Source organism: Salmo salar, chromosome ssa13 (genome assembly GCF_905237065.1).
Source record: "Salmo salar chromosome ssa13, Ssal_v3.1, whole genome shotgun sequence".
Classification (NCBI taxonomy): domain Eukaryota; kingdom Metazoa; phylum Chordata; class Actinopteri; order Salmoniformes; family Salmonidae; genus Salmo; species Salmo salar.
In genome coordinates, this window is record NC_059454.1 from 26416297 (window position 1) to 26438952 (window position 22656).

Sequence of the window (22656 nt, forward strand, 5' to 3'; positions counted from 1 at the left end):
AGGCTTGATATACCTCTCCTGATTTGCCATCAAGCCCTGAGGTTATTCCAGACAAAGGATTTAATAGCCTCAAAAAGTTCTTCCTCTGTAATTTGGCCTTCACGCTGATCTTTTTGTGCGTTTTTAATTTTTAATTTTTGTATTATTTGAAAATAATTCCTTAAAGTAATCATCATTGAGGGTGAGAATGAGACCGAATAGAAAACATCTGCTTAAAATATTTAGCTTCCTCTTTTAAAATATCTTTCGGAGAATCATGGATGACTCTCTTTAGTAACGAGTTTCTGCTAATTATTTTTGGTAGCGTTCCTGTGTTGGAGATTCAGGAAGATTGTGGTGCATTTTTCTCCATATTCCATTTAGTTTGCTTTATTTTTGTAATAGATCAATTCAGCTATAAATTATTTTGGCTTAGTTAAGAATAAATTGTCCTCCAGTAGACTTTGACTACATTTCCAATATCCCCGTCCATGTGGAAATTCTGTAAGAGTTATGTGACGGCCATATAGATGACTGTCAGATTGCATTCTGTCTCCTTCTGTGTCTGTGTGTTGCCATGTAGGCTATGCTCTGTAGGTGTGTGTATGATGGCATTTGATTATGGACATGAAATCATGAAAGTCAATACGTATGAAACAACTATCAGACTGGAGGGGTGTGAAGAAACCATTCCTTTATTGGTGTGAAGTCCCAGTCAGGATGAGGGGCTAAAAACAGTGCTCTACACCAGACCCATGTCCACTCACACACGTGGGGTACAGGGTGTGTCGCATCAAAATGTGAGAGAATCAGACAATTTTTTTTCTCAAAAAAACATTCACCTCACTCAGACTACAGCAGTACTCATGACTTTCTCTGGGATGGTGTCGATTGTGGGGGAGTGGGGTACTGAACTTACAAGGGGCCAACTCAATGGGCCAAGGGTCAAAACCACATCAATGACAGTTAACAGAAATACCATATTTGCTTTTTTAGAATCCTTTGATTCATACTTCTTATTCTCGGAGAGCGGGTGTTGCCAGAAGTGCTCTCGGGTTGACGGTTCCATGACAATGGCATGTTGCAGTGGCGCTGGTAGTGGTCTACTTGGCGTTGGCGGAGCTGCTGAGCATCTTGCGGACAGCCTGTGCAATGGCGTCACGGTCGATGCCAAAGATCTTGAGGAGCTCGGTGGGTTTGCCGCTGCGGGGGACGTGGGCCACGGCCATACGGTGCACGTTGAAGCCGGTCTCATTCACCACGGCAGAACACACCGCCTCCCCCAGGCCACCTAAAGAATTACAACCACATGTCAGTCAATCACATTTATATAGCCTTTTTACAACTAAATAAAACCTGAAATGCAAGAGTGCAGAGTTCTATTTTCTGGGACTTAGTATTTGTGCAGAAGTTTGTCCTAAGACTCCATATGTCACATCCGCTCTCCTCCTCTAACTCCTTTGAGCCTGTCTTGCTGAGCTGTCTTTGTTTGTGCAGTTCAGCCCCACTGTGCTGTACAGAGTGTACAGTAGCTGGCCAGTCAGTCCGATCTATACATCGTCTTTGTCTTCCACCCCACTGACACTGTAACACTGTCACCTCCACAGCCCACTGAGTCTTGATCCTCCCTGACAGGCCTGCCACCACCTTCTCATTGACTGACCATCAGGCCGGCGGTGGCGAAGGGGGGGGCGGGTGCGAGAGAGGGCATTCCCCCATTCTACTTTAGTAGCCATCTGCACAATGGGGGTCCTTGAAGACTGGGCCTCTCCATATAGCCCCCTCTAAGCCCCCTATCACAGCCTCCCCCCTTCCTCTCCCCCACACACCGTCTTCCCACCCCCTATGGCTTTGAGTGGACGCCCAGCCCCCCCACGTCGCCCGTGCATGCACACCTGTCATAATGCACTATTCATGCTCATGTGTAGACAGGGAATGGGGGTGGGGGTTGGAGGTTGTCAGGGCATGGCTTCTGCTGGTTGGAGGTTAGTTAATGTTAAGATGCTGACTGTGGCACGGCTGTGCTTATTCTTTTCTTTGTTTAGTTCCGTCAACAGACAGTATAAATACCAAGGGACAAATAAGGAAACTGTGCCAAAATAAACACCCACACATTTTTGGACTTGCTGTTATCTAGGTCAGTGAAAGCCCAATGGCCAGAGCAGAGCTGAAAGTAAAAAACATTGAGGGTTGATTGTCTCTTCTCTTCCTGCACATGCTCAAATACTGCAGTCTTGACACTTGGCAATTTCAGAGAACTAATTAGTCCGCAGGCTTAGAGATTTAAGAACTGATACAAATCACATGAATGTCTCGCAACTGCATAACTATCTAAAACTGCATACCTCAACTGCATACCCTAAACTCATACCTCATATATTGTATTCCACTGGAATAAGATAACCTGAGTTCAGAAAGCAGACTGCGTGTGCAGAGTACCCACCCTCATAGTAGTGGTCCTCTACTGTGACTATGCGGCCCCTGGTGGCCTTGGCGTGCTCGATGATGGTCTTGGAGTCCAGAGGCTTGATGGTGAAAGGATCAATCACTCGAATGTTGATCCTCTCTGAGAGAGAAACAGAGCATGTTATACAATACTCGTAGTACAAATTTATTCAGTTCGAACTATGGTGTTTCATCTATTCAGCCAACACCAGATAAACAGAAATGAATCAACAGACTTCTACAGTGCTAGAGACAGACACAAGAAGTACTCTAACTCTGTTGTTGGGGTGCACATGCTTATTAATAGAGTGCCACCATCAGCCACCACTCTTGGCATTTAACCCCAGATCATAATGAATGGTCCAATGTCTTAGTGGGACAAGTCTCACAACAAAGTCTCAGTATGAGTGTGCATGTGTGTGTGTGTGCATGCGTGTGTTATTCGGATGACGTTACAACAAAGTCACAGTATGAGTGTGCATGTGTGTGCGTGCATTACTCGGAGGACGTTGATGCCCATCAGTCCCTGGGTGACGAGCACATTCTTTGCAGCCAACGTAGAATATAGAATATTGAGTTCCAGTGAAGGATCTATGTAATGACTGTTCTGTACCTTTCTTTAGCATTTCAGCAGCTGCCAGTGCCTCATGTAGGGTCACGCCTGCGCCGATCACTGTCACATAATCATCGTTGGTCTTGTACACAACCTGACGGACATGGGATGGAGGTTTCTATGATCTAGGCATATTTCTATTTCAAATGATTTAGCAAGCATGTTAGTACTATAAGAAAGTGATATACTGTAAGACTTTCATTAGTCATTGTGTATAGTACATCTCATATATCATTGTCTCCATACCTTTGCCTGTCCCACATGGAAGTCTTCGTTGCTGTTGTAAAGAACGGTGTTCTCTGGGCGACTGGTTCTGATGAAACACACACCCTGAAACAGAGATGAAACATGTCATTCAGCCTCTGGACTTTCATTACCTTGTCATTTATCAGACAGGTTTATTAAACAGCGACTCAGCCATACTCAGCAGCTGTGTGAACCAAAGATATTGTAAAGTGAGCACATAGCATGAGGCAGATGTGATAGAGAGGGTTCTGGGTGCAGGTTAGTATTTTTTGTCACAAATATTGTTCTGGAGGCAGCTCTGCAGAGTGGTTACTAGCTGGCACAGCCACAAAGTCACAGCTACAGGACTGTTTTGCTAGTACAGACTGGAATATGTTCCGGGATTCATGCGATAGTGTTGAGGAGTACACAACATCAGTCACCGGCTTCATTAATAAGTGCATCGGCGACGTCGTCCCCACAGTGACCTACGTACAGTACAAATCCCAACCAGAAGCCATGGATTACAGGAAACATCTGCACTGAGCTAAAAGCTACAGCTGCCGCTTTCAAGGAGCGGGACACTAATCCGGATGCTTATAAGAAATCCTGATAAACCCTCTGACAAATCATCAAACAGGCAAAGCGTCAATACAGGACTAAGATTGAATCCTACTACACCAGCTCTGATGCTCGTAGGATGGGGAAGGGCTTGCAAACTTCCCAAATTATAAATGGAAACCCCGGCAAGCTAAATGCCTTCTCTGCTAGCTTCTGTGCAAGCAACACGAAACCATGCATGAGAGCACCAGCTGTTCTGGAAGACTGTGTGATCATAACTGTATGTAGCCGATGTGAGTAAGACCATTAAGCAGGTTTGGAGGGCCAGACAGTGTTCTTAGTCAGCTGTGTTCTTAGTCCCCTTCTGCACTCCCTTCTGCACTCCCTGTTCACCCCTGACTGCACATCTCCGACACCATCATTAAGTTTGCAAATGACAAAACGGTGGTAGGCCTGATCACCGACGACGATGACACAGCCTATAGGGAGGAGGTCAGAGACTTGGCAGTGTGGTGCCAGGACAACAACAACCTCTCTTTCAACATGAGCAAGACAAATGAGCTGATCGTGAACTATAGGAAAAGGAGGGCTGAGCACACCCCCATTCACATTGACAGGGCTGTAGTGGAGCGGGTAGAGAGCTTCAAGTTCCTTGGTGTCCACATCATTAAGGAACTATTATGATCCAAACACACCAACACAGTTGTGAAGAGGGTACGACAACACCTATTGCCCCTCAAAAAGTTATACAGCTGCACCATCGAGAGCATCCTGACTGGTTGTGTCACCGCTTGGTATGGCAACTGCTTGGCATCCGACTGCAAGATGCTATAGAGGGTAGTGCGTACGGCCCAGTACATCACTGGGGCCAAGCTTCCTGCCACCCAGGACCTCTATACCAGGCCCTAACAATTTTCACACACACACACTCTCGCTGCTGCTACTCTCTGTTTATTATCTATGCATAGTCACTTTACCCCTATCTACATGTACATATTACCTCAATTACCTCGACTAACCCGTACCCCTGCACATTGACCCGGTACCGGTACTCCTGGTATATAGCCTCGTTATTGTTATTTTAATGTGTTACTATATTTCCTTTATTTTTTTTAGCAAGTTTTTCTTACTTACTTTTTCAAAAACTCTGCATTGTTGGTTAAGGTCTCATAATTAAGTATTTGTATTCAACACGTGACAAATAAAATTGGAATTGATCAAATCCGATTTTAAATTAAACCATAACCACACTGCTAACTCTGTCTAACCCTAACCTTAAATTAAGACCAAAATGCACATATTTGTTTTCATTAATTTTTACAATATAGCAATTTACAATATAACTACAATATGGTTTAGGTTTTGCTGCCGGCCTATCTAAGAGGAAATCACTCAGTTCTGTCTCCAGGACAAAACTCATGACAATAAATGTCAACCTGTGTGCTGGGTACCTTTGTGTTGGCAGCCAGCTCCACAGCTTTCTCAGTGGAGACACCGTCGCTAGGGTAGAAAACAGTTGCCGTGGGAATGGCTCTGAACATGGCAATATCTTCAAGGCCCATCTGAGAAGGTCCATCCTCTCCTAGAACACACACACATGCACACATACACACGTAGACACACAAACACGCATGCAAGTCACAAACAATAGCATTTGGGGTGTATGGGGCGGCTAAAAGTAAAAGCTACAGGACTGGCATGCGTTCAGTGGGGCGAGTCGGCGTGGGCATGCAATGTACCTGAGGAACCAAAAGGAAACCTGGCCGCCCTGCCACCACCACTTCCATGACACAGAGAGAGAGAGGGGGAGGGAGGAAACGAGTGCTGGCCGGAGCCACACTGATACAGTAGTAGATGGACGGAAGATGTGAAGAAACAAAATCAAAATTCAGGATTCAGGAAATAATACAGGATTACAAGACATGAGGCCAACTACAAGGAAACGATTCAACCCACTACAAGAGTGTTACAAAAATTTGCAATCGAAACCAACTGAAGACAAAGACCTTCCTCGACTAAACAGTGTTATGGGAAGCACTGTGTTAACACTGTGTGACAGTGAGACAAGTCTTCTGCAGTGGGCTGAATCGGTCCAAGAGGAACAAGCGCTGAGAGCTAAGTCAGGTTAGGATCACAGTGAGGAAGTCACGGGTCACTACACAGACAGGTCACCAGGGGTGGGGGGGTGGTCAAAGGTCAGTGGGCAGACTGACCGATGGACACGCCACAGTGGGAGCCACACAGATTGATGTTGCTCTCGGAGATGGCAGCCATGCGGAGCTGGTCGTAGGCACGTGTGAAGAAGGTGGCGAATGTGCTGGCGAACACCACGTTACGATCCCGCGTGGCGCAGCCCACCGCAATGCTCACCTGACAGAAGAGGAGAGAGAGGTTAGGTAAAGGAGAGTAAAAGCCTGAGTAACTTGTGTTCTCAAATTCTGGCCAAAGTGTCTCACATTCCTTAGACACAAAAGAAGGGAGCCATCATCTTTCAATTCATATGGGAGAAATATGATGTTTGAGCCATTTCATTTCCTGTTAGCCCTGAGAAAGCCCTTTCCCCTGTTCCCCATGAGGCCCAGCTAAGGGGATGGGGCCTGTGTGAGTAGTTTAAAACAATCATTGTCAGTGAGAGTTTTTACTCAATAAAATACATTAGAGCATCATTGTTGCATCATTGTTGTCACTGACAAACAAGATACTTGAAAGCCAACAGAGCATTAAATGCTCCAATCCCTTAACAATATCCATATCTGATGTGACAGCATGACTTGGGTAATTAATTCATCTAAATAACATTAGAACTATATTTGACTCCTCCATTGTCTGTGTGGGAGTCACAATGAGTCACAGGCCACAATACGGCTTCATTAAACCTACTAATGATGCCTCAAAGAACTTCTACTGGAATCCTGCAGAGACACTACTAATGATGAGGAGGTCAGGGCCCATATCCACAAAGCGTCTCAGAGTAGATGCTGATCTAGGATCTGTCCAATCTTATTCATTATGATCTAAAAGGCCAAAATGATCTTAAATCAGCACTCCTACTCTGAGACACTTTGTGGATACGGTACCTGGTCTCTTAGGCAACCAGGCAGGAGGAGTAGAAGGATTCATGCCCTAGAAGTGAGGGGGTAACACTGTGTGTGTCCGAGGTGAATCATTTAGATATGAGGGTGGAAAGAAGCAGAAAAATACGCTTTAGACTATAGTGATGGATAAAGTGGAATTGCGTGTTTGTCATTCTACAGTCGTTCAAATACAAAGACGAAGGCCTACAGTATGAATGGTTTGGATGGAACTTTGGTCATTTTGGGTTGACGTCACATAGTGCTATCAACAACAGCTTATAATTGTTTTGTTTTTAAACTTTTTTTGAAGATTTTGTGATCAGTACACTTTTGTTCACCCTACTAGACCTAGACTCAGGTCAGATATGTGCCACTGGGTGTCAGCTGAGCTCACCATGTTCTGCTCAGCGATGTAGCACTCAACGTAGCGTTCGGGGTGCTCGTTCTTAAAGAGCTCAGAGAAGGTTGAGTTCTTGGTGTCTCCATCCAGAGCCACCACATGCTCGTTGTAGCGGCCCAGCTTAGCAAGAGCCATGCCATAGGCCTTCCGCGTGGCAATCTGCAGCCAAACACAACCAATGGGTTAGTTCATTAAAAACACAGTTCAATATAGCAGCCCACCACCATTCATGCCATCTGTCTTGGTCATGAGCAAGTCAATATACATTTTCCGTGTCTTGTTCTAGGGCTTAAAGCATCTCTCTCAAACGCTCTTGTTCTTTCTGTCAAGTACACACATGCACGGGCGCACACACACCTTCTCTCCGAGTTTGTAGTTGGGTGCATTGGGCATGCGGACGTTGCGCAGGCTGACTGGCGGTGAGTCCTCGGTGGGCGTAGCGGGGTACAGGCGCTTGGTGGTGTTCATGATGCGCGCCTGGATGTCCTTCATCACCCCCTCAGCCATCTCCTTGGGCAGGGGCTTCCCATGCCAGCCCATCTTGTCCTCTGCAGCTACAACACACACAGAGAACATGATGAAATACAGACAGAGACACACACAGACAGACATTTATCAGAGATGGCACACTACCTCACGCATAGCAAATACGCCTTTAGTATGTCAGCAATGAAAAAATTGGAGGAAATCTGCTTTTGTTTTATATCTATTTGACATGATATCAGTATCAAAATGTCATAAGTTACATACTGCTCAACACTCCTCTCTCTCATCACAAAGCCTTACACGTGTGGCCATCAAAGACCATTCTACAGGTCAGGGTTCCACTTCAAAAGCCATATGCTTATGACAATAGGCAGACAAAGGCCAGTGATCTGAGTATATACTACACATTCTGAGTGATTACTAGGCTGCTGCAGCAGACACTCTAAAGCACTGCCTAGATTACCACAGGTTTAGGTGCCCTTCATAGAAAAGACAGGAGGGCTGAGTTGGGTCTATTAGACTTTACCCATTTTAAGGGACAGGCACAGACTAAACCTTTGTGATTTTAGGATTAGTGTGGTCTGGTAGTAGGTATTCATGACAAAGCAGTTCCCGAGCACTACAGATATGTTTGAATGTGAAGGGTAGAAGGGAGTCTGTCAGTATCACAATGAAGCTGTGCAGCTACATTTGTGTATGCATGAAAGGCGCTGCTGCTGGCATAGTATTAGGACTTGGTTAGTCTCTGGGTGCACCTGTCTGTACTAGTGTATCAGTACATGTACATATAGAGGAGCATGGGATTGGGTACCTGTAGAAATGTGTGTGTGTTTCTGTAGGTACCTGAGATTCCCTTGCCCTTGATGGTTTTGGCAATGATGGCGGTGGGCTGGTGACGGGGTTGGCTCAGAACCTTGGTCAGCTCCTCTACACTGTGCCCGTCCACAATGATGGCATTCCACCTACACACACACACACACACTTAATTTACTGGTGCCAGTACCTGGTGGGAGTAATTTACACGCTCAGGCCCACTATCATGGTCTCTAGTCCACACATTTTCTAGGCTTTCTCCCAGTACCCACCCAAAAGCCTCGCAGCGTTTCTGGTACTTATCCACATGGTGCTGCAGGGGAGCTGGGTCACTCTGACCCAGACGGTTGATGTCCAGGATGGCCACTAGGTTGTCCAGCTGGTAGTAAGAGGCGAAGGACATGGCCTCCCACACAGAGCCCTCAGACATCTCCCCATCACCCAGCAGGCAGTACACATTGTAGCTACAGAAGGACAGACAGACAGACAGACAGACAGACAGACAGACAGACAGACAGACAGACAGGCAGACAGGCAGACAGGACAGACAGACAGACAGACAGACAGACAGACAGACAGACAGACAGACAGACAGACAGACAGACAGACAGACAGACAGACAGGGGCAATTAGAGGCTTGCAACATCACAGCTGCCAAGCTTTCATAAAAAGTAATAAACAAGTAAAGTTATGACTAATATAAATGTCTAATCTACAACTTTCAATTCATTGCCACTTGATTGCCACCTAATGGCTAACGTGATGATACGCAACACAACAGAGCAGAACAATAATCTCTCCCTCACAATTGCCTCCCCTCGCAGAATAACATTTTCCACACAACCCCCTCCCTTCATCTTCAAAATGAGCCTCCCTCCCCGCACAGAGCGAACAGGAACCGTTGGCCCCACCCTTGGCTCGGAGCTCCAATCATCCTGCATGGTAACAGGGTCTGACAGCTTTCCACTCAAATAGACACATTGTCATTAAAGCGAGAAGATAGACTGAGACATGGCACATTATGGCACGCATTCCGAGCCAGACCGCCCGGGGGAAAAAAGCATTCCAGAGCCCAGAGAGGGATCCACAAAACACCTGGTCCAGATCCCACTTAACATCCCTCTCCAGGTTATTCTCGCCGCAGCACCTCTCACTACACAAAGACAGACTTCCCTGCACCAACACACTGTTTAAACCTCTGAGCTGCAATTCAATTTGAATCAAATCAACACAATCTAATTGGCTACATGATGTTATATGATACAATATTAGTGTGTTGACTGACTGCTTGCTATAACATGAGTTGATGATAATGGTGATTATATAGCTCATTAATTAGACGGTAATGAAGGGAAAAAGTAAAAATGTAAATATGAATGGATAAATGACTGTTCTATTGTTGTGGAGGAATGACACTGTTTAAAGTGCTATTTATTAAGTCAAAAGTTGTGATGGAGGAGGGGATCTGAGGTAACCCTTCAAATGTGCATATCAGTGAGTGTGTGTGTGGCTTAAAACAACACACACTGGGGAACGTATCCTACACATTCTGAGGGATTACTGGGCTGCTGCAGGTCTAAAACACTGGCCGGATAAGGCCGGGGTTTGGGTGCCCCTCGCAACATGTGCCAGGATAACCATGCAGTTTAACCTATAATTTAAGCTTCGATTTAAAACAGGTACATAATTGAGATGAACCAATATTCATTCATTCCCCCTCTCCTCTCGCCAGGTGAGAATATTATAGAGGTGAGAAGAGAACACATCATACTGACACCTCACACTGAGCCCTCAGGCTGGTCTGGCTTACATAGAACCAATGAAAGGGAAATGTCTTAAAAACGCCCTCCTGAACCTGCGCCAAATTGTTTTAAGTTCTTCCTTTATTTTTTTTTAGCTAAAGCATGGATAATCATATTGAAACTCTCCATTTACTAAATCAAATAAACAGTGAATTAAACAGGGTACTGTAAGCGTGAGGCTTTAAAGCTGTAATGATGTGGCATTTTCACTGGCTAATCCTCCTGCTAAGTGTATCTGACATTCACTCATTTGACTGATAGAACAGTTTCTTTATCTGGGACCCTGGCAAATGCATGTAGGGCTGTGGATTTTGGGGTCACAGACTGTAATAGGAAGATTGCTTTAATTAAAGCAGTCATACATACAGACAAGTCACGGTTGGGGCTGGATGCTACAGTAGCTCACTTTGACAAGCTGTTCTGAGCACTGGAGCACACGCACTCACTAATTACTCATTCCCAGAGAGAGAAACACTCAATTCAATTCAATTCAATTCAATTCAAGGAGCTTTATTGGCATGGGAAACATATGTTAACATTGCCAAAGCAAGTGAAGTAGATAATATACAAAAGTGAAATAAACAATAAAAATGAACAGTAAACAACAGAAGTTCCAAAAGAATAAAGACATTACAAATGTCATATTATGTATATATACAGTGTTGTAAAGATGTGCAAATGGTTAAAGTACAAAAGGGAAAATAAATAAACATAAATATGGGTTGTATTTACAATGATGTTTGTTCTTCACTGGTTGCCCTTTTCTTGTGGCAACAGGTCACAAAATCGGGGTTGTTTTCAAATTCGTTGTGGATCTGTGTAATCTCTAATATGGCCATACATTTGGCAGGAGGTTAGGAAGTGCAGGTCAGTTTCCACCTCATTTTGTGGGTAGTGTGCACATAGCCTGTCTTCTCTTGAGAGCCAGGTCTGCCCACGGTGGCCTTTCTCAATAGCAAGGCTATGCTCAATGAGTCTGTACATAGTCAAAGCTGTCCTTAAGTGTGGGTCAGTTAAAGTGGTCAGGTATTCTGCCACTGTGAACTCTCTGTTTAGGGCTAAATAGCATTCTAGTTTGCTCTGTTCTTTTGTTCATTCTTTCCAATGTGTCAAGTAATTATATTTTTGTTTTCTCATGATTTTGTTGGGTCTAATTGTGTTGCTGTCCTGGGGCTCTGTGGGGTCTGTTTGTGTTTGTGAACAGAGCCCCAGGACCAGCTTGCTTAGGAGATTCTTCTCCAGGTTAATCTCTCTGTAGGTGATGGCTTTGTTATGGAAGGTTTGGGAATTGCTTCCTTTTAGGTGGTTGTAGAATTTAATGTCTCTTTTCTGGATTTTGATAATTAGTGGGTATCGGCCGAATTCTGCTCTGCATGCATTATTTGGTGTTTTACATTGTACACGGAGGACATTTTTGCAGAGTCTCTATTTGGTGTTTGTCCCATTTTGTGAATTCTTGGTTGGTGAGCGGACCCTAGACCTCACAACCATAAAGGGCAATGGGTTCTATAACTGATTCAAGTATTTTTTTCCAGATCCTAATTGGTATGTCGAATTTTATGTTCCTTTTGATGGCATAGAAAGGCCCTCCTTGCCTTGTCTCTCAGATCACTCATAGCTTTGTGGAAGTTACCTGTGGCGCTGATGTTAAGGCCAAAGTATGTATAGTTTTTTTTGTGTGCTCTAGGGCAATGGTGTCTGGAATTTGTATTTGTGGTTCTGGCGACTGGATCTTTTTTGGAACACCATTATTTTGGGGATCGGGGGCAGTATTGAGACACACGCTCAAGGTCCTAAACGACATCATAAGCGCCATCGATAAGAGACATTACTGTGCAGCCATATTCATCGACCTGGCCAAGGCTTTCGACTCTGTCAATCACCACATTCTTATTGGCAGACTCGACAGCCTTGGTTTCTCAACTACTTCTCTGATAGAGTTCAGTGTGTCAAATCGGAGGGCCTGTTGTCCGGACCTCTGGCAGTCTCTATGGGTGTGCCACAGGGTTCAATTCTCGGGCCGACTCTCTTCTCTGTATATATCAATGATGTCGCTCTTGCTGCTGGTGATTCTCTAATCCACTCTACGCAGACAACACCATTCTGCATACTTCTGGCCCCTCTTTGGACACTGTGTTAACTAACCTCCAGACGAGCTTCAATGCCATACAACTCTCCTGAGCTCTATCTGAGAAGTAGTTGGTGAACCAGGCGAGGCAGTCATTTGATAAGGCAAGGCTATTGAGTTTGCCGATGAGAATGCAGTGATTGACAGTCGAAAGCCTTGGCCAGGTCGATGAAGATGGCTGCTCAGTTCTGTCTTTTATCGATGGCGGTTATGATATCGTTTAGAACCTTAAGCGTGACTGAGGTGCACCCATGACCAGCCCGGAAACCAGATTGCAGAGTGGAGAAGGTACAGTGGGATTCTAAATGGTCTGTGATCATTTGGGTCTAGAGTGTCTCCCCCTTTGAAGAGGGGTATGACCGCGGCAGCTTTCCAAACTTTGGGTATCTCACACGATACGAAAGAGAGGTTGAATAGGCTAGTAATAGGGGTTGCAACAATTTAGGTGGATAATTTTAGAAATAGGGTCCAGATTGTCTAGCCCAGCTGATTTGTAGGATCCAGATTTTGCAGTTCTTTCAGAACATCAGCTCTCTGGATTTGGATGAAGAAGAAGTGGGGGGTGCTGAGATGCTGGCCAGGGTAGGGGTAGCCAGGTGGAAACATGGCCAGCCGTGGAAAAATGCTTATTGAAATGAGCGATTATCATAGATTTATCGGTGGTGACAGTGTTTCATATCCTCAGTGCAGTGGGCAGCTGGAAAGAGGTGCTCTTATTCTCCATGGACTTTACAGTGCCCAAAACCTTTTGGAATTAGTGCTGCAGGAAGCACATTTCTGTTTGAAAAAGCTATCCTTAGCTTTTCTAACAGACTGAGTATTACGCTCTCAGAACGTTTACAGTCAGTCCACTGACACCCCTATCAGATCACAGCAAAAGCACACTCTACTTGAACAGAGCTATTCTCAATCATGATGCATCAAAGCCAAAGGAACTGAATAATATTAAGAAATGCTATAGATGGAAGGAAAGTAGTATGGAAATCTACCAAAAAAGAATTAAGCAACAACAAATTCAATCCCTTCTAGACAACTTCCTGGACAAAACATTTCACTGTAATAGTGAAGGTGTAAACTTGGCAATAGAAAACCTAAACAGTATATTTGACCTCTCAGCTTCCCAATCAAATCTAAAAATTGCAAACAGACAACCTAAGAAAATTAACAACAATGACAAATGGTTTTATGAAGCAACCACCATTGTAAATACAACTGATATTTATGTTTATCTATTTTCCCTTTTGTACTTTAACTACTTGCACATCGTTACAACACTCTATATAAACCGAATAGGACATTTGAAATGTCTTTATTCTTTTGGAACTTCTGTGAGTGTAATGTTTACTGTTCATTTTGATTGTTTATTTCACTTGCTTTGTAAACGTGTTTCCCATGCCAATAAAGCCCCTTAAATTGAATTGATATTGAATTGAGAGAGAGAGAGAGAGAGAGAGAGAGGGATATGGTGAGAGACTGAGCGAGCGTGAGAGAGAGAGAGAGAGAGAGAGAGAGAGAGAGAGAGAGAGAGAGAGAGAGAGAGTGAGTGCGAGGGAGAGAGCAGAAGGGAGCCAAAGAGAGCGAGCGGAGAAGAGCGGGGAGAGAAACGAGAAAGAGCGGGAGGAGAGAGAGCGGGGGAGAGAGCAGGAGGGAGAGAGAAGAGAGCGGAGGGAGGGAGAGAGCAGGAGGGAGAGAGCGGGAGGGAGAGAGCGGGAGAGAGTGAGTGCTAGGGAGAGAGCGGGAGAGAGTGAGTGCGAGGGAGAGAGTGGGAGAGAGAATGCGAGGGAGAGAGCGGGAGAGAGTGAGTGCGAGGGAGAGAGTGAGTGTGAGGGAGAGAGTGGGAGAGAGTGAGTGCGAGGGAGAGAGTGAGTGTGAGGGAGAGAGTGGGAGAGAGTGAGTGCGAGGGAGAGAGTGAGTGTGAGGGAGAGAGTGGGAGAGAGTGAGTGCGAGGGAGAGAGCGGGAGAGAGTGAGTGTGAGGGAGCGAGTGGGAGAGAGTGAGTGTGAGGGAGCGAGTGGGAGAGAGTGAGTGTGAGGGAGAGAGTGGGAGAGAGTGAGTGTGAGGGAGAGAGTGGGAGAGAGTGAGTGCGAGGGAGAGAGAGAGCAGGAGAGAGCGAGCGGGAGAGAGAGCGAGCGGGCGAGAGCAGGCGAGAGCAGGCGAGAGCGTGCGAGTGAGAGAGAGTGCAAGGAAGAGAGAGTGCAAAAGAGAGAGGGAGAGAGCAAGGGGAAGTAGTGAGAGAAAAGAAGAGGTGAGGTTAAGAGCAAGAGAGGGAGAAGATGGCGGCTCTCTCGCAGCCCTGATTATTAGAGCAGAAAAATTGACTGAACACAAAATGCAGAGAAGGCGCAACCAACCCATCACACGTATACATTATACGTCAGACTGCTCTGTTATACGGACCAAAAATGAAACCAGAGAATAGCAACAACAAAAATCACAGTATCTCTAACAAACCATTTTAAAGTATTTCCCTAACCCCAAAGTACAGCCCAGCTATTCTACTGTTATAGATTTGTATATTTATTCAGATATGAAGGTGAATCTGCTTGTCATATGCAGACTGCCATAGACAGCATTCCAGGCTCCATTGTTTGCCAGTGTTGCCACGTGGCCGTTCTAGAACAGACCTCGTTTCTCACAACAAAGACGCTGGCTTCCAAACCATATTCAGTGATGAAACAGCCAGCCAGCCTGTCTCCACGACACTACATACAAGATCAGCTATGGCTGTCAGCCTGCATCTACTCTCCTGACAGGAGGTGAAACGTCAGATCTACTTACTGTTTGCAGTGTGCACCATCAGTATAAATGTGTGTATTGTGTACATGCAAGCTTTGTCTATGAATGGGTCTCTTTATGCCTATGTGTTGGAAAGTATCACTGTGTATGTTCATAGTAGGTGTGTCTGATTTGTCTAATTGCACATATTTCCTTGTGCATATTCCCCTTTGTATATTCCCAATGCATGTCATTATTTGTGTTTTTGTGTTGGTCGATCTGCCTGTGTTCTGGTTTAGCCAGACAGCGTATGATCACACAACTAAAGTATGAACTTAGAAGGGTGATAAGCATCTAACGGAGACATGTGCTAAACTCCATATTATGTACCGAGGTGTGTGCGTGTGTGTGCGCGCGTGCGTGTGTGTGTGTGAGAGAATGGTATTTCACCTGGCCTTGTCAAAGTATTTCCCAGTGTAGGCCATCCCACAGGCAGCACCCAGACCCTGTCCAAGAGAGCCGGTGGCCACATCCACAAACTGCTGCTTCTGTTAACACACGTAAACATACACAAATGTTAAGACACTACACAAACACGTCGCAGTACACACAACATGCATAAACATGCATTACACCGTCAAACACACATTACACAAACTCATTAAACATTACACAAATGATGCAGTTAAACATTGCACAGACATTTATTTGCGAACAAAGATGAACTACTCAGTCATAACACACCCACATTCAGTCTCCGGCACGCACATGACCATCACCATCACATGCACCGAATACAGCTGGTGTAGACTATACCGTGAAATGCTAAAAAATAAAATAGTAACACAAGAGGAATACAATTAAATCCACAAGAATGGAGCTACACTATATACAGGGAGTACCAGTACCAGATCAATGTGGAGCTATATACAGGGAGTACCAGATCAATGTGGAGCTATATACAGGGAGTACCAGTACCAGATCAATGTGGAGCTATATACAGGGAGTACCAGTACCAGATCAATGTGGAGCTATATACAGGGAGTACCAGTACCAGATCAATGTGGAGCTATATACAGGGAGTACCAGTACCAGATCAATGTGGAGCTATATACAGGGAGCACCAGTACCAGATCAATGTGGAGCTATGTACAGGAAGTACCAGTACCAGATCAATGTGGAGCTATGTACAGGGAGCACCAGTACCAGATCAATGTGGAGCTATATACAGGGAGTACCAGTACCAGATCAATGTGGAGCTATATACAGGGAGTACCAGTACCAGATCAATGTGGAGCTATATACAGGGAGTACCAGTACCAGATCAATGTGGAGCTATATACAGGCAGTACCAGTACCAGATCAATGTGGACCTATATACAGGGAGTATCAGTACCAGATCAATGTGGAGCTATATACAGGCAGTACCAGTACCAGATCAATGTGGAGCTATATACAGGGAGTACCAGTACCAGATCAATGTGGAGCTATATACAGGGAGTACCAGTACCAGATCAATGTGGAGCTATATACAAGGAGTACCAGATCAATGTGGAGCTATATACAGGGAGTACCAGATCAATGTGGAGCTATATACAGGGAGTACCAGTACCAGATCAATGTGGAGCTATATACAGGGAGTACCAGTACCAGATCAATGTGGAGCTATATACAGGGAGTACCAGTACCAGATCAATGTGGAGCTATATACAGGGAGTACCAGTACCAGATCAATGTGGAGCTATATACAGGGAGTACCAGTACCAGATCAATGTGGAGCTATATACAGGGAGTACCAGTACCAGATCAATGTGGAGCTATATACAGGGAGTACCAGTACCAGATCAATGTGGAGCTATATACAGGGAGTACCAGTACCAGATCAATGTGGAGCTATATACAGGGAGTACCAGTACCAGATCAATGTGGAGCTATATACAAGGAGTACCAGATCAATGTGGAGCTATATACAGGGAGTACCAGATCAATGTGGAGCTATATACAAGGAGTACCAGATCAATGTGGAGCTATATACAGGGAGTACCAGATCAATGTGGAGCTATATACAGGGAGTACCAGTACCAGATCAACGTGGAGCTATATACAGGGAGTACCAGTACCAGATCAATGTGGAGCTATATACAGGGAGTACCAGTACCAGATCAATGTGGAGCTATATACAGGGAGTACCAGTACCAGATCAATGTGGAGCTATATACAGGGAGTACCAGTACCAGATCAATGTGGAGCTATATACAGGGAGTACCAGTACCAGATCAATGTGGAGCTATATACAGGGAGTACCAGTACCAGATCAATGTGGAGCTATATACAGGGAGTACCAGTACCAGATCAATGTGGAGCTATATACAGGGAGTACCAGATCAATGTGGAGCTATATACAAGGAGTACCAGTACCAGATCAATGTGTAGAGGTGGAAGGTATTTGAGGTAGATACTTTTCACAAAACACACACACACACTTCCTCTCAAACACACTTCCTAAACATACACATTAATTCAGTGCTCATGGTAACTGCTCAACAGGGCAAATCAATGTGTAAGTATTAGGTGAATAGGCACTGAATCTTAGTTGAGGGAATCAGTGGGCTACTTGTGTGTGTGAACAGAGCATGGCATTACAGTGAAATTACTGTACATTCAGACACAGGGCCTGGGACCGCCTGTCTCTGTCACACAAACACATCTTTGTGACATACAGTCTACACCACAGTACATAGTGGGTGTTGTGTGCTCGGACTTCCTCTCTCCAACAAGGGAATACCAGTGCCCTGAAAAAGGGACATGTCTGGCTTTGGAAATGAGGACAAATTTGACCCTGTTAGTTGTAGTTCATAAGAGACCACAGGTAGCAAGCGGTAGTGGATGAACGGGTTGGTGAGGAACAAAGGGCTAAAGATAAACCAGGCTTGTGGAAGAGTGACACTCTGGGTTAATGGAGTTAAGAGGTTATTTGTGGACCAAACAGGGTTGTGTCTTGTGGATTGATAGGCCACTTCCTATTCCTGTTCTTACCGGAACAGGATGTCCCTCCAGGATGGAGTCGACCTTACGGAGGTTGAGCAGCTCGCTGTCCTTCAGGTAGCCTGCCTCAGCCCACACTGCATACAACACCGGGGCCGCATGACCCTGGAGGAGAGAAAGAGCGAGAGGGACACAGTTAGAGAGAGAGAACGGTCTCACAGATACAAGTCACTCTTAGACTTCATTGAGAAGTAGAAAGAGACTTTGTTACCATCACACACAGACATGACCACATTCAGACAGAACACACACAACGAGGCTAGCTAATGCAAGCACACTTCAATCATTTACTACAACCACCTTTCATAGCAGAGCTGTTATTCCCTATGTTACACTCTCACATACAATATCACACTTTGTGCCTGGACCACTTTCAGTTCTGGGATTGGGAACATCCCAAAGGTTCTTCCTTCCATACCTCCAAATGAATTCAACTCCAGTAGTCTCAATAGGATTACGTTCACGCCTCCTGGTCTGTCTCCTAAAGCAGTGGTTCCCAAACTGTGGAACTCAGTCAGGCTTTGAATTTACTCTTGAAAGTTGTAATAATATAATGCACAAGGTGCAATTTCAAAATTGGTTAGTGCAACAGTAATATTCCTCGTCAAGTCAATCATAGAGAGCTATTTATAACTTGTCAGAAATGTCCAGTTGACCATCTAGCTCAGCTAACGTTGATGCGGGATATTCCCCAATGATGAAAGGGGGGCATGAGGGGGGCATGAGTGAAAAGGTTTTGGAAGCGTGGTACTAAAGGATCCCAGGTCCCAGATTACAGGCTTACTCTACATTGGGCCTTTAAGAACTCTAATCATATGGCTGGCTCTTCCCAGCACAGACTGGCCAATGCAATCTGACTGGTTAAAATCCTATGAATATACAACTGTCCATCCATTCATCAGGTTGTTTTTTGAAAATGGGATTAGTTTGATACAATGCCCTAGTGCTTGCTAAGGGCCCTAACCCCTCTCTCAATCTACTGAACGATCTGGCCTTAATGGCCATGTACTCTTATAATCTCCAGTCGACACAGCCAGAAGAGGACTGGTCACCCCTCAGAGCCTGGTTCCTCTAGGATTCTTCCTAAATTCCAGCCTTTCTAAGGAGTTTTTCCTAGCCACTGTGCTTCTCCGTCACTTGCTCTCTGGGGTTTTAGACTGGGTTTCTGTATAATCACTTTGTGACAACTGCTGACGTAAAAAGAGCTTTTGATTGATTGACTGACAAACTTGATTAAACTGTATCTGAGGCCAATGAGGCCATTAGGGAAGAGGCAGGGCTGCTACAGTAGGTCTGACCTTAGAGGTGAACATGGATTTGGCTGACAGGACTGATTAAGGCAGGGGAATGAGACTGGTATGTCTAGACCCCTCAAACTCAACTTCGGACCTCAAAGCCAGTTCCACTGCATTTTTAAATTGTTCCCCTCTAATCAGGGACTGATTTAGACGTGGGACACCAGGTGTGTACAATTCATTATCAGGTAGAACAGAAAAACAGCAGGCTCCGGATCCCGTAGGGTAAGAGTTGAATACCTCTGGTCTCTAGACCATAGAAATAGAATCCCCATTCAAGTCAATAATAATTCTATTTCTAGACAGGGTTAGAGTGGTACCTTGGAGAGGACGAAGCGGTCATTGTTGATGTTGCGGGGGTCCTCAGGGCGGTACTTCATGGTGTTGAAGAAGAGCACAGACATGATCTCTGCCACACTGCAGCATGATGTGGGGTGTCTGGAAGGCAGAAGACAGGACAGGGAGTCAGACCAGGGCTCTGACTGACACATACACACACCATGCGCTCAGGACACTGCAGTGTAGAGCAAGAAAGTATAAACACACACACTCACCATAAATGACCTACAATCAGTTTACTATAGACTATTTCATTGCCCTCCCATATATTCAGTACACACACACACACACACACACACACACACACACACACACACACACACACACACAAAGTACTGAACAGACACTGTCCTGTGATGTCATTATAGGAAACAAATCCATCTTGAATGGAACTTGATCATCCAGACCTGAACGCTGATATTCACTCTTCATTTAGTGCAGGGGCTAGCCTATATTAGTCTGTCTGCCAACTGTAACCTTAATGTTGTGATAAAGCTTTAACACTCAATGCATGTGAAACGTGTTATTTTCCCTCTTTTGCCTTTGACTTCCCATTAGTGAATTAATTCACAACAATCAATCTGCTGTCTGTTAGATAAGGCAGACCCTCTTCCATACTTCAGTCAAGGTTAGACAGTTCCTCAAGCAATGAGCTGGAGGACAGCATTGTGATCATTCCATTGCACTTTAAAGTTGTATTATAGCAGACCACAAATACACTCCTTTCTCCTTTATTGCCAAAACTCCATGCTTGAGGTTAAATGCAAAATACAACAATATTTAAACCGTTTTTTTTAAGAATCTATAACATATGAGATTCCAAACAGAGCATGCCTGTTGTAATATGTCACAATAACACAGGTGCCTGGTACCCACCAGAAACGGAAACGTTTTAAATCAACCTGAAACGGAAAGGTGGTCAAAAAAGACACAAAAAATAAACGAAATGTTGATTGGATGAAATAAACAATGAACAGATGAAAGAATGAACACATAAAAAGGTATAGTTTAATTGTGCCTTGGACTTATTTGTTGAGGTGGAAGTATACATATTTATTAAAAGTATCCTCAGACATTGTGGTTATTATGCGTCAATAGCATATTTTATTTGAGCTGTTAACTATACTGTAATAAAAAAAGAAATAAGAAAAACAACTGAATTAATCTCTCAAAATATAAAGAACATTTATTCTACCCCTATACCAAGGACAAGCCTGAAAAATATGAATTGAAAGGGGAGCGCATTGGCCGGGGAGTGATTGTCCTGGTCAAGGTAGCCTGACGTTTCGCTCTGCGAAGAGGATGGGCACTGGAGGCTGAATTTAGTCAGGAGCACCAGGAACGAGCGCGGTCTCTTTAGTTGCGGCGGACGCGGATCCATTCCACATACTCAAAAGCCCACGTCGCCACCACGCGTAACGACCCATTCTTTACTGAATCATAATGAATGGGTTTGCTCTCAAAAAATGCATTAAAAAATAAATGGGCATTAAGATACTGTACAATCGAAATAATGCACCTGATTCGAGTAGCCTAGTCTATTTGAACGTAAGAGGCTACGACATTATTAACAAAAGTTCACAATGTTATCTCTGCATATTTTATCTATGTGGTATCTGCATGGTTGACATCCCACATTTAAGACATGTCAGTGATTAATGTCAAATGGTTGGCATTGAAAGGGTAGAATTAAGAATAGTAGTAGCCTGTTCTGGAACAATGCGTAATATGCGCATAAAATGGGCATACAATGTCCGAGCCATGGCTATTACGCATGTAAACCCATCACATAGCCTGCACGGATGGACAACTCATATTACAACTGCATTTTTCTTTTGAATTTAAAGCATTAAAGCATTGAAGCATGGCGCTTACCCGCTGCCTGCAGCAGTTGTAGCCTTTATAGAGTTGATCCTGAGCCGGTTGGCGACGTTCCGAAGTGCCTGCAGAGTCTGCTGGTCGGGTTTGTGATAGTCCTCCATCTGTGCGCAATTCTGTCAAAAATACACTTAAAAAATTAAATACTGTACGAACAATATCAGGGTCAAGACTAGGAAATATGTGCGGGGGATAGAGTCAGAGAGAATGACAGAGAGAGGGGCGTGTTAGTAAACCTATGATTGAATATGGCTAATCTAGAGCAAAAAGATTGACAGCACACGGGCTCAACGAACACAGAGAGGGAGAGGGAGGGTGCGTATGTAGCACTGCGAAGTATGCTACATCCCAAACAGTTACGCATGGACGAAATGGGGAGGTGGAGTTGCCAAGGCCAAGTGGATTGGACTTTATCTGCCACGCCCCCGTCGCCACTACGCGTCACAGGCCTCTCCACACTGTCGCTCCTACCGCAGGGCCAGGGGACAGCAGCGGGCCGGCCATGTTGAGATGTAGAAGGCTACTCTCTGCTAGTGCTGTCAAAGACCAGGGGAAAGTGGATGATTGCATGCAGGTCTACTGTAGGTAATTACCTATAATATGGTCTCCATTGGTAGAGTATTAGTCAGAAATATGTTGTTGTTGTTGGGGAAACAGCCAACTTCCTACAACTCTACACATTTTGACCAGGGGCAAAGAGAAACATTTTATAATCTCATGCTATTCTAAACATTTTGCCATGAGGCTGAGAGAAAATGTTCCAGATTTAAAGCTCATTTCCTGTAATTGTATACATATTGCCATGCGGCAGAGAGAAAATTGTGCAATTTTATAGCTAACCTCGTGCTATTCTACACAT

At 44.7% G+C, this 22656-nt stretch overlaps 1 protein-coding gene across 1 annotated transcript; it reads right to left on the minus strand.

The window, feature by feature from the left end:
- Nucleotides 1-653: 653 nt before the first annotated feature.
- On the minus strand, nt 654-22160 carry LOC106566687 (transketolase). The gene is made up of 14 exons (XM_014134967.2): nt 21795-22160; nt 19901-20018; nt 18277-18390; nt 15691-15788; nt 8869-9060; nt 8627-8745; nt 7655-7851; nt 7292-7456; nt 6037-6193; nt 5275-5405; nt 3284-3367; nt 3038-3131; nt 2423-2545; nt 654-1270 (listed from the first exon to the last, which is right to left on the minus strand). Exons 1-14 carry the CDS (start codon nt 21899-21901, stop codon nt 1083-1085), a joined length of 1887 nt encoding a protein of 628 aa, XP_013990442.1. The 5' UTR covers nt 21902-22160; the 3' UTR covers nt 654-1082.
- Between the last annotated feature and the right edge of the window lie 496 nt (nt 22161-22656).

Coding starts and splice junctions, on each gene's coding strand:
- LOC106566687 (XM_014134967.2), bottom strand. CDS start 21,901: ATGGAGGACTATCACAAACCCGACCAGCAGACTCTGCAGGCACTTCGG. Junction 3,132..3,283: donor TCCATGTGGGACAGGCAAAG/GTATGGAGACAA, acceptor CATGTCCGTCAG/GTTGTGTACAAGACCAACGA. Junction 2,546..3,037: donor TGCTGAAATGCTAAAGAAAG/GTACAGAACAGT, acceptor TTTCTCTCTCAG/AGAGGATCAACATTCGAGTG.